Source organism: Macaca mulatta, chromosome 1 (assembly GCF_049350105.2).
Source record: "Macaca mulatta isolate MMU2019108-1 chromosome 1, T2T-MMU8v2.0, whole genome shotgun sequence".
Lineage (NCBI taxonomy): Eukaryota > Metazoa > Chordata > Mammalia > Primates > Cercopithecidae > Macaca > Macaca mulatta.
This window is the reverse complement of record NC_133406.1, coordinates 60,259,726-60,272,110: the sequence shown is the minus strand read 5'-3', so window position 1 is coordinate 60,272,110 and position 12,385 is coordinate 60,259,726. Positions and strand designations below refer to the sequence as shown.

The 12,385-nt window shown below is 46.6% G+C and overlaps 1 protein-coding gene across 8 annotated transcripts in view; it reads left to right on the top strand.

The window, feature by feature from the left end:
• SYT2 (synaptotagmin 2) overlaps positions 1 to 12,385 on the top strand; it is a 120,065-nt gene that overhangs the window by 97,664 nt on the left and 10,016 nt on the right. For 5 of the 8 annotated variants that reach the window (XM_015118755.3, XM_077979509.1, XM_015118761.3 and 2 more), the window contains 5 exons: positions 7,259 to 7,453; positions 8,439 to 8,605; positions 9,936 to 10,055; positions 10,512 to 10,679; positions 11,001 to 11,168. In XM_015118755.3, the coding sequence (XP_014974241.1) occupies positions 7,276 to 7,453; positions 8,439 to 8,605; positions 9,936 to 10,055; positions 10,512 to 10,679; positions 11,001 to 11,168 (801 nt within the window). In that variant the 5' untranslated portion in view covers positions 7,259 to 7,275. 8 annotated transcript variants of the gene reach the window in all.

Below are 12,385 nucleotides of genomic sequence, written 5' to 3'. Positions count from 1 at the left end.
GCCCTGGCCTTCTCTCAGGCTTTGGACTCACCACACTGCATCCCACCTCTGGGCCTTTGCACAGGCTGTGCTCTCTGCCTAGGCCGCCCTTGCATCTGCTCTTTACCTGGATAAATACTCACCCTTCAGGTCTCAGTTCACTCATCAATTTTTCAAGAAAGCACTTTTGCTTTCCCAGATTAGTTCAGGTATGCCCCATTATAGATGCTCACCACCACCAGATGGCTCTCCTTTCCTGCACTTCTCATAATTACAATTTTATATGCACTTATGTGAAGTGCATGGTAAGTTCCATGAGGGAAGCATGATATGAGCTCAATAAATACTTGAGTGAGTGAGTGAATGAATGAATGCATGCATGTGTCTCTCACATCTGTTCTCTCTACTCCATTCCCTACCTTCCCACCCTAGTGCAGATCCTTACCATTTCTGGTCTGTGGAACCAGCCTCCCTGCTCCACTACCCATGGAGCTAACTTTACAAACCCCCACTTACAACTGCTCAGCACCCTTCAGTGGTCCCTGCTGGGTATAGGGGGAGGTCTAATCTCCTTTTCTTGGACTCCAACACTCCTGAGATGCAGTTCTCCCCCTTCATTCCTGGCCTGCAGGTTCCCTGAACCTCTGGAGCATTCAGCATCTTCATTCCTGGCAGGTTTATTTCACTCCCAAGCAGCTTTACTTTGCTACAGGACCATTTCTGGATGGTCAGTCTTAGAGAGAAAGCCCGCATCCGCCATGAACCTTGGGTCCCTGTACTGTGCCAAGGCCACTTCCAGGTGCCTCAGACAGGGTTCAGTGAACACTTCTCAGATTCACATCCAACCCACATTTATTGAATGCTCTCTATGTGCCAGACACAACCAAATTTGTTTTTAAACTTTTCACAGCAGTTCTGAAAAGTAGGTATTATTTTCCACAATTTTATATTAAGGAAATCAAGTTTCACAAAGGGATTTATTTGGAGTCAAATGACAAGTGGTTGGCATTCTTGGGACTACATTCAGCCTCTTCCCCCAGCCTGTGCTGCCTCCTGCCCGCCCCACAGTGGAGAGTGAGAGGGTGGGGTGCTGTAGGGACTGTGCACCGGCTGTGGGGAGCTGTCTGCAGAAAGGGGAGGAGGACTGCAATCCAGGGGCAAGGGTAGAATGGAGGAGCTAGGCTCAACCTGATAAATGGCATCTACAAAAAGCCCACAGCTAACATTATATTAAATGGAGAAAGATTGAAAGATTTTCCCCCAAAGATCAGGAAAAAGACAAGAATTCCCACCGTCACCACTTCTGTTCAACAGTGGACTGGAAGTTCTAGCCACGGCAATTAGGGAAGAAAAAGAAAATGGGAAACTATCTTCATTTGCATGATTCTATATATAGAAAATCCTAAGGAATCCACCAACACACACACACATGCACACACACACACGCACACACACAAATTATTAGAACAAATGATTTCTGGCTGAACGCAGTGCCTCATGCCTGTAATCCCAGCACTTTGGGAGGTGGAGGCAGGTGGATCACCTGAGGTTAGGAGTTCAAGACCAGCCTGGCCAACACGGTGGAACCCCATCTCTACTAAAAATGCAAAAATTAGCCGGACATGGTGGCACACACCTATAATCACAGCTACTCGAGAGACTGAGGCATGAGAATTGCTGGAGCCCAGGAGGCGGAAGTTGCAGTGAGCCGAGATCACACCACTGCTCTCCAGCCTGGGCGATAGAGCAAGACTCTGTCTCAAAAACAAAAACAAAAGAGAGTTCGGCAATGTGGCAGGGTACAAAACTGAGCTACGAAAATCTATTATATTTCTATACACTAGCAGTGAACAATCTGAAAGTGAAATTAAGAAAACAATTCCATTGATAATGACATCAAAAAGAATAAGATACCGAGGAACAAAAGAAGTGCAAGATTTGTATGTTGAAAACTACAAAACAATCTTGAAAGAAATTAAAGGTCTAAATAAGTGGAAAAATAATGTAAAACTCAATATTGTTGATATCCCTGAGCTGATCTACAGATTCAACACAATACCTATCAAAATTCCAGCTATTTTGTAGAAATTAACAAGCTGGTCCTAAAGTTCATATGGAAATGCAAGGAACCCAGAATAGCCAAAACAATCCTGATTAAGGAAGAACAAGGCCTGGTGCAGTAGTTCATGCCTGTAGTACCAGCATTTTGGGAGGCCAAGTGGATTGCATGAGCCCAGAAGTTGGAGACCAGCCTGGGCAGCATGGTGAAACCCCGTCTCTACAAAAATACAAAAATTAGCCAGTTGTGGCAGCACGGGGCTGTAGTCCCAGCTACTCAGAAGGCTGAGGTGGGAGGATCAACTGAGCCCGGGAGGTCAAGGCTGCAGTGAGCCATGTTCACGCCACTGTACTCTGGCCTGGGTGACAAAGTGAGACCTTGGCTAAAAAAAAAAAAAAAAAGTTGGAAGACCCATTCTACCTGATTTCAAAACTTACTACAAAGCTACAGTAATCAAGACAGTATGGTCAAGAGTAGGCAAGTGCTATTAAAAAAAGTAATAAAAAATAAAACCAGTGTGGTATTGCCATGAGGTTAGACATACAGATAGAATTGAGAGTCCAGAAATAAACCCTCATATTTATGGTCAGTTGATATTTTACAAGGGAACTAAGACAATTGGATGGAGGAAAGAATAGTCTTTTCAACAAATGTTACTATACCAAATGGATATCCACATACAAATGAATAAATGTGAACCCCTTCCTTATGCCATATTCAAAGTGGATTGTAGAAACATAGTGGAACCTAATTTCTAGAAGAAAATTAAAAATTAGCCAGGTGTAATGGCACATGGCTATAGTCCTAGCTACTCAGGAGGCTGAGGCTGGAGGATCACTTGAGCTCAGGAGGCCATGGCTGCAGTGAGCCATGATCATGCCACCGCACTTCAGCCTGGGTGACAGAGTGAGACCCTGTATCAAAAAATAAGTAGATTGTAGACTTGAATGTGAGAGCTAAAACTATACAACTCCCATAAGAAAACATAGGAGTAAATCTTAGTGCCCTTAGATTTAGTGATGGTTTCTTATATATAGCACCAAAAATATGGCAACAAAAGAAATAGCTAAATTGGACATCATCAAAATTGAAAACCTTTTTGCTTCAAAGGACATCATTAAAAACTGAAAATATGACAGGGCACAGTGGCTCATGCCTGTCATCCCAGCACTTTGGGAGGCCAAGGAGGCCGGATCAACTGAGGTCAGGAGTTTGAGATCAGCCTGGCCAACATGGTGAAACCCTGTCTCTACTAAAAATACACAAATTAGCCAGGCATGGTGGTAAGCACCTATAATAATCCCAGCTACTTGGGAGGCTGAGGCAGGAGAATCGCTTGAACCTGGGAGGCGGAGTTCGCAGTGAACTGAGATTGTGCCATTGCACTCTAGCCTGGGCAACAAGAGTGAAACTCCATCTCAAAAACAACAACAAAAAACCACCACACACACAAAATGAAAATATAACCCCAGAATGGGAGAAAATGTTTGCAAAGTATATGTTCAACAAGGAACTGGTATGCAGAATATATAAAAATTCTTACAACTCAATAATAAAAAGACAAAATATTTTAAGATGACCAAAGGATTTGAATAGGTATTTCTCCATGGAAGACATACAAAGGGCCCATAACCACATGAAAAGATATGCAACATCATTAGTCATCAGGGAAATGCAAATCAAAACTACAATGAAATGCCACTTCACCTCCACTAGGATTACTATAAACAAAAAGACATAATAACAAGTGTTGTCTGGGATGTGGAGAGCTTGGAACCCTCATACATTGCTGGTGGGAACACAAATTGGTGCCAGCACCTTAAAATGTCAAACATAGTTATGAACCAGCAATTCCATACCTACATATATACCCAAGAGAAATGAAAACATATGTCCACGCAAAAACTTATACATGGATGTTCTTAGCAGCATTATTCATAATATCTTGCAAGTGGGATATTATTAGCTATATTTAGTTATAAAATAGCCCAAAGTGGAAATAACCCAAATATTTATAAATTGATGAATGGATAAATATAAAATATGTTCTAGGCAAGGTGCAGTGGCTCATGCCTGTAATGCCAATGTTTCAGGAGGCTGAAGTGGGAGGACTGCTTGAGTCCAGGAGCTCGAGACCAGCCTGGGCAATATAGGGAGACTCCGTATCTACAAAAAATTCAAAAATTAGCCTGGTGTGATGGCATGCACCTGTAGTTCCAGCTACTCAGGAAGCTGAGGTGGGAGGATCACTTGAGCCCTGCAGGTGAAGGCTATAGTAAGCCATGGTTGCACCACTGCACTCCAGCCTGGGTGACAGAGTGAGACCCTGTCAAAAACAAACAAACAAACAAACAAAAAAACAAAAAAACACCTGTTCTACCTACACAATGGAATATTATGTGGCAATAAAAAGGGAATGAGATACTGATACTACAACATGGATGAACCTTGAAAACATCATACTAAATGAAAGAAGCCAGTCACAAAGACCACATATTTTATAATTCCATCGATAGGAAATGTTTAGGATAGACAAATCTATAGAGTCAGAAAGTAGATTAGTGGTTGCTGGAGCTGGGAAGAGGATGGGAATGGAGAGTGACTGCTAATGGGACTGGGTGTCTTTTTGAGGTGGCAAAAATGTTTTAACTTAGATTGTGCTAATTGTTCCACCATTCTGTGAATACAATAAAATGCACTGAACTGTATACTTTAATGGGTGACTTATAAGATATATGAATTACATCTCAATAAAGCTGTTTTTTTTTTTTTAAAAAAAAAGGCCACAGAGGCCTTCACAGTGTGGTAGAAGTGAGGGGAGATGGACACGGCGGAAGGCTCTGGACACAGATCTTGATCCCCTGGTGTGGCTACTTGCAGTTCCTGCCAGACCAGACCCATCTCTTTGCCCCCAGAGGTGAAGTGTCCAGTGGACCTTGGTTTTTCACTTCAAGACCAGTTTTGGGGTCAAGGCTATTTCAGCATGGCATGTAGTAAGAGTTTAATAAATGCTTGGTGAATGAACCTACATTGCATCAATGTGCAGGTCACTAGAAGTACTTAGGGCTGGAGCAGTCTCTAGGGCTGGGGAGGGGATCTCAGCAGGTTTTTAAAGGAAGGGACAGAACTTAAGAGCTCCTAAAACGTTCCTTCAGAAGAACCCTGAGTCCAGAGGAGAGTTAACTCATCCCTTACATGCAATGAGAAAAGTCTCACATTTTTTCTTTAAATTCTTGTGCTGTATGCATCCTACTCTGTATTTCCAGCTTGTTTTAATTTTAAAATACTGTAAATTGCCATTCAGTAAAACAGATGCTTCAGGGAGTTGTGCTGTTTATTCTTGCATCCTGGAATACCTGTGGGTGTATGCTGCTATGTTCTTTCAGAGGAGCTCAGTCAACAAATATCCCCCGAGTGCCCACTGTGTGCTTGGCACGAGGGGTGCTGTTGCCAACACAGGATCTGCCCTCATGGGACTTTCAGTTGAGAAATGAGTGCATAGCCCCGAGCTTGGAGGAGAGGACAGAATTGTGGGGGGTAGAGTTTGGAAGCTCGTTAAGAACATTGCCTTAAATGAAGACCAACATTTATGCTCAGTGTTTTACTAGCAAAAGGTTGAAAACTGCCTAATCTAATAGTGGAATGGCTAAGCAAATTATGGTGTTACCATGTAGTAGGATATTATGTAACTATTTAATAATAAAAAACAATACAGGAAAAGGCTTATGAAATTTTATGTAAAAAATCTTCCAAAAAAACTATATATAGTATGGTCTCAACATGTAAAACATATTCAGAAAAAATGCCAGCATAGAATGCCCCAAATGCTAGTTGATTTGGAAGGTAGAATTATGGGGGGGATTTCTCTCTCTCCCCAAATTGTCTACAGTAGGTCGGGGTTCTGTTATTAATAAACATTACATCTTTGATGCGGGAAAGCTAATGTGCATCTGCATGTGGGGCAGGGCTAGAGATGAAACTGGAGTAGTGGCTACACAGTAGACCAGGGAGGAAGGGCTAGAGATGAACCTGGAGTAGGGGCTACAGAGTAGACCGGGGAGGAAGGGCTAGAGATGGAGATGTGGGTCTTCCTACAGGAGAGGTCAAAACAAACCCTGAGTGAGCACTGAGGGAGCCGGTGAAGAAACCACAGAGGGCTGAGGAGTCTCGGAGGGCAGGAGGAGGAATTGGAGTCAGGGATGAGGAGAGTTCAAGCGTCATGGAGCTGGGCAGAGAATCTAGGCAGAGCAGTATCTGGAAATCCTTGGAATTCAAGGAGAGAGGTTGAAAGAGGAGCCCTTAGTGTAAAACCTTATCTCCTTCCTAGAGGGTTAGATTTAAATGAGACATAGGAGAGTGATTTAGCTATATGGGCTCTGGAGTTGGGCAGACCAGTTCAAATCTCAGTTTCAGAACTGACAGCTAAGTGACCTTGGAAAAACCGTCTAACCTCTCTGAACCTGTTTCCCCATCTGTTAAATGGAAACAATAAAAACCATTAGGGTATTTTTTGGATTAGATGAATAATGCACAGAAACTGCTTTGCATAGTGCCTGACACATATATGTACTATTTTTTTTTTTTTTAAGAGACAGAACCTTAGTCACCCATAGCTCATGCAACCTCAAACTCCTGGACTCAAGTGATCCTCTGTCACTTCAGCCTCCACCATGCCTAATTTAAGAAAAAAAAAATTTCTGGCCGGGCACGGTGGCTCAAGCCTGTAATCCCAGCACTTTGGGAGGCCGAGATGGGCGGATCACGAGGTCAGGAGATCGAGACCATCCTGGCTAACACAGTGAAACCCCGTCTCTACTAAAAAATACAAAAAAAACTAGCCGGGCGAGGTGGTGGGCGCCTGTAGTCCTAGCTACTCAGGAGGCTGAGGCAGGAGAATGGTGTGAACCCGGGAGGCAGAGCTTGTAGTGAGCTGAGATCCGGCCACTGCACTCCAGCCTGGGCGACCGAGCGAGACTCCATCTCAAAAAAAAAAAAAAAAAAAAAAAAAAAAATTTCTAAAGACAGGGTCTTGCTATGGTGCCCAGACTGACCATGTACTAATTGGATGATGTCTATTATTATTGGTTTACTAGAGTTGTTAATATTGTACAAAATATCTTTGATCTATAAAGAGCTTCTCCTGGTCCTTTGGGCAGGGCTTTCTGAGGGGAAGACGGCCTCCGGGATGCTCACCCTGCCCTCTTCCCCTCTCGTCCCCAGCTGTTCCCTCTGCCACCATGAGGAACATTTTCAAGAGGAACCAGGAGCCTATTGTGGCTCCTGCCACCACCACCGCCACGATGCCCATTGGACCCGTGGATAACTCCACCGAGAGTGGGGGTCCTGCGGAGAGCCAGGAGGACATGTTTGCCAAATTGAAGGAAAAGTTCTTCAATGAGATCAACAAGATTCCCTGTGAGTGTTCCTGGTGGCTGAGAGGGTGGGGCAAGGCTAGAGTCTGGGAGAGGTGAAGAAGCGTTGGGGATACCACTGAGATGTGATTGACTGGGCTCTTTCCTAATGCTTAGATTTCAGGCTGGGTTTTTGGAGAGCCCTTGCAGGAATCAGGGAGGGGGAAGTAGGGTCTGCCATTAATGTGGCAAACAAGGGGGTTTATGCACTTCAACTTCTCAGGGGAAGAAAAGTTCTTATAAAACTGTCCAAAGATGAAACCAAAAGGCAATGAAAAATTATGAAACAGAAGTCACTTTCAAGTTTGCCAATAATACTTTGAAATTTATGTTGGAAGATAGAAAATAAAAGCCCTCGCTGCTTTTGAATTTCTGGCAGAAGCTGTATAGGAGACACCAGAGATGTAGATTAAGGGGCAGCAGTCACACTGGTGGGAGATGGTACTTCAGAACCATGGAGAGCAGCTCAGGACCTATCCCCAAACAGCTGGGTTTTGCAAAGCCCAGCAGTGGTCTAGGTCCAGACTCAATCTTACGGAGCTTGGCCTGCCTATCCAGCTATGCATCACGCCTCTCAAGACTTGGCAAAAGGGGTGGAGGCCAAGGGACTGATAAGCATCATCCCATCCTCTCCAGTGTGAGACAGTACTCCACAGATCACACTAGTAAAACTCAATAGAGCTAAACTGATATTCTTCCATGCATGCACCTACTTGCTACCTCTCAGCTAACGGGCTATGCCAACAAGGGCAGTAGGCAAAATCAATCAATCAATAAATAATAAATAAAAAAGCAAGGTATTAATGAAAAGGCATGCAAAGTATATGCAACTTACATACAAATCACTCATGGGTGTGTGGCTTTTAAAATGTGGGGTGTGGGCATTGTGGGAGGGCAGTCACATTCCTCACCCATTTTTGCCAATGCTACGGGGTCAGGGGCTGCAAGACATGGCACTGCTGACCCCGGGATCTTCTCTGTGTGGGCAGTACCACCCTGGGCACTGATTGCCATTGCTGTGGTTGCTGGGCTCCTGCTTCTCACCTGCTGCTTCTGCATCTGCAAGAAGTGCTGCTGCAAGAAGAAGAAGAACAAAAAGGAAAAGGGCAAAGGCATGAAGAATGCCATGAACATGAAGGACATGAAAGGGGGTCAGGTAGGGCACATTGGTTGTGAGGGGGACTGGAAGGGGCTCAGCCCAGGCTTTCCTGATGCTGAAAGGGTAAGCAAAAGCTCCTGGGCTTCCACAACCAAACCTCCTCCCCTCCTTAAAACTTGGCTCTCTCAGTTACATCTCTAGTATAACACCATCTACCTAGAGGTCCCTGGGAGGGGGTGCCTTATTCCTGTGTTAGCATGAACTCATCCCTGGAAAGACAGTGAAGAACAATATGTTGACCCCCCCAGTGAGGCTACTAGGACAAAATGTTGGAAAGAGACACCCCCCCACCAGCAAGACACCATTGGGTAACCCTGTGTTTTCCTGCCAGAGAGACTGAAGGACAATATCTCATGGGAGGCATCTAACTGGGCATGGGGCAGGAATCAAATGAGGCAGAAGAGTGGCCCTGAGGCACTAAGACAGAGCCAAGTAGAATCCATCATTAATCATATCATAATTTAATTTATTTTCCCCTGTCTTTTGGTGTTGGTCAGCCTAGAAAGCTCCTTTTCTTGTTTTAAGTTTGCAGAGGCCCCTGCGTGCTTCCCTTTCCCCCATGTTTGTTTGGGGGTGACTAGGAGGAATCTTTTGCTCAAGGAATCCATATGGAGGATGGAGGGAAGGGCTTGATCTCAGAAGCCAGGGATCTAAATGGCCTTTGAGTGCACGTGTGTGTGTATATGTCTGTGCACATGCAGGTATGTGTGTGTATGTGGGCCCAAAAGGAACCTGCAGTGTGTGTGAGTGTGTGTTGGGAGGGGTTCCAGGATGACTTGGGTGTAGCCCTTCCTGGTCTTGATGAGTGGCTGTGGTGACTTTAGGGGCTGGTTTGAGCTGCAGGATTTTCTCTTATATCACTTTCTTCTTTCTCTCTCCACGTCTGTGGGCTCACTCTGCTCCTGTCTGCCTGGACCGTACTTCTGGTATGTCTTGCCCAGGATACGTGGGGCCTGAGCTGGGGAAAGTGTTTGGGAGAGGGCTTACAAGGGAAGCAAATCCCACCCCCACCCCAGCCTCCAGAAGCTATGAAGCACTTGGCACGGGGCCTGGTCCCTTGGCGCACTGTGCCTCAGAGGCAGGAGAGTGGTGCCCAAACCAGTCATGTCTCAAACACAGGGCTGGGGGTAGAGGAGCTGCCTAGGGGTTCTGATGGGCCATGAAGGAGGGTCCCATGGCAGGGCCACATTCCCTCTTTTACCCCCACCACACACAGCTCTGAGTCAGGGTCTACCACAGAGGGGCTGGTTTCCCATCACCCTGCGCCAAGCCAGGCTCCTCTGTCCTCCCCTTTTAACTTGTTCCCTCTCTCCCCCAGCTCCCACAGGATGACGACGATGCAGAGACAGGCCTGACTGAGGGGGAAGGTGAAGGGGAGGAGGAGAAAGAGCCAGAGAACCTGGGCAAACTGCAGTTTTCCCTGGACTATGATTTTCAGGCTAATCAGGTATGCAGGGCTGTGGGGGCAGAGTGGGGAATGGGGAGAGACCTGAGAGTTGGGTGGAAGGGGGATAGAAACAGCTCCCTCGGAGATGTGTGGGCGCTGCTCTTCCCTTAGAATGAAGCAGGCTGGAAATGGCAGGGCCTATAGCTCTGGACATTGATGCTGGCTTGGCCACCAGCCTGCTTTGCGAAAGGTTCCAAGTTGATTATGCTATTAACCTGCCCACCAACCTTGGGCAAAGCAATTTCTCTTTCAACTTCAGGTTCCCTAAATGCCATTCCAAATTCCTTGGGGTGGAAATGGAGACCAATTTTCCTCTCTAGCACCAGCCTGCCTCCCCTCATTCCCCTGCCCCAACTGCCTCCTCTGGGAAGGAATTGGTAGGAACTGGGTCTGGGGCCAGTTGTGGTATTGGAACTGTCCTGAGACTCAGGCCCCTTCTCCCCTCTCTCTCCACAGCTTACTGTGGGCGTTCTGCAGGCTGCTGAACTGCCTGCCCTGGACATGGGAGGCACCTCAGACCCTTATGTCAAAGTCTTCCTCCTTCCTGACAAGAAGAAGAAATATGAGACCAAAGTCCATCGGAAGACACTGAACCCTGCCTTCAATGAAACCTTCACCTTCAAGGTGCTGAGGGCTGGAAGGGTGACTCCAGCTCCCTCCCTGATCCCAATTCTCCGCTGAGTTCTACAGACCTTTCCTTGGTCTTTAGCCATTGCTCAGCCTGGAACAATGGCAGCCTGGACTGCAGGGCCCCCCTGGCCTCTTTGGAGGATGGGGATCCCTCCCACCCCACCCTCACACTCTGCTCCCCAAAAGCCCTGGGTCTTTCTCTGTCTCCACACACTAACTGGGACCCTGTGGGCTGGAATAGAGGCCTCTGCCCATAGCACCCCTGGAGGTGCGTGAATCGCTCCGGCCCCCTCTGATTCTGCTTGTGCCCTGCAGGTGCCATACCAGGAGCTCGGGGGCAAAACTCTGGTGATGGCCATCTATGACTTTGACCGCTTCTCCAAACATGACATCATTGGAGAGGTAAAGGTGCCTATGAACACAGTGGACCTCGGCCAGCCCATTGAGGAGTGGAGAGACCTGCAAGGCGGGGAAAAGGAGGAGGTAAGAGCAGAGATGAGGCCAGGTCGGGCAAAAACACGAATGTACAAGTGGGCTTCCACCTCTTGGCGTGATGGAAATAGGATGGGCTTTGGAGGCAGGCGACCTGGGTTAGAATCCCAGCTCCACACTGCCTGGCTGTGTGAACCTGGGCAAGTTGCTTACACTGTTTGGATTCGGGTTCCCTCCTTTAGTCTTTTTTTACAGATGAGGATTCACTACCTGCATAAAGTGCCTAGCGCAGTGACTGGTATTTGGTAGGTACTCAAATAAATACAAACGCCATTATTATTGTTACTCCTAAGCTTCTGCTATTACCTAAGGCCTGTGATTCATGCCTCTGTGCCTCAGTTTACCCATAAGGAAACTCATGTTTGTTCTAAAGGATACTCAGCAGAGGGACTTGTCCTCCCAGAACTGCTACAGCATCCATTCACTCAGTAAATATTTGCTGAGCAATTGCTATGTACCTAAAACTCCATTTTAACCATTCCTCCTTCTGGGCATCAATCATTTGTTTTGGCCAGGGCCCTGCTACCCAGCACACTCTAGGCAGTGATGGAGGGCTGAGTAGAGAAGCTTAAGACATCCTTTTGTCCTTTTTGTCCCCTGTGCCTGGGAGGAAGTCCAGCACACCTGAACCAGGACCTGTGTGATGTGGTCAGTCTTGCCCTGGGTGGCTTTGACTTTGAGCAGCTTTGACTCTGCAGTGTGGTGTTGGCCTTAGGAATTAGGAGCCCTGGGTCCTTGGCCTGCCTGCAGTGCTAAATTGTTGTGTGACTTTGAGCAAACCATGGCCTCTGGGAACCTCAGTTTCTCATTGGTTACGAAGAATTCTTGTCTTGTTTACATGAAAGAGTTCAGTGATAGTAACAAAAGAAGGGATGCAAATTGCTCCGAAAACCACAAATCATACTACAAGTGGAATGGTCCACAAGGAGAGACCTTGGTGGGTGAGAGTGTTCAGGGAAAGAAGGCTTCTGAGACATTCAGTCCCTCAGGGCCCTTGGAGGTGGACATGTGGCTAACCCCTGGGCTTCTTGCACCCCTTTCCACCTTACCAGAGCCTGGGGTAGGAGCCCAAATATACTGCCAACCTCCCAGATCTCAGATCCACCCAGGGATCCACAGCTGTCCTCTACCCCCCTCATCCTCAGCCCATGGCTCCTGAGGTCCCAACCTGTCACTTTCAGGGACTTTGTTGCACTGCATCAGGGGGC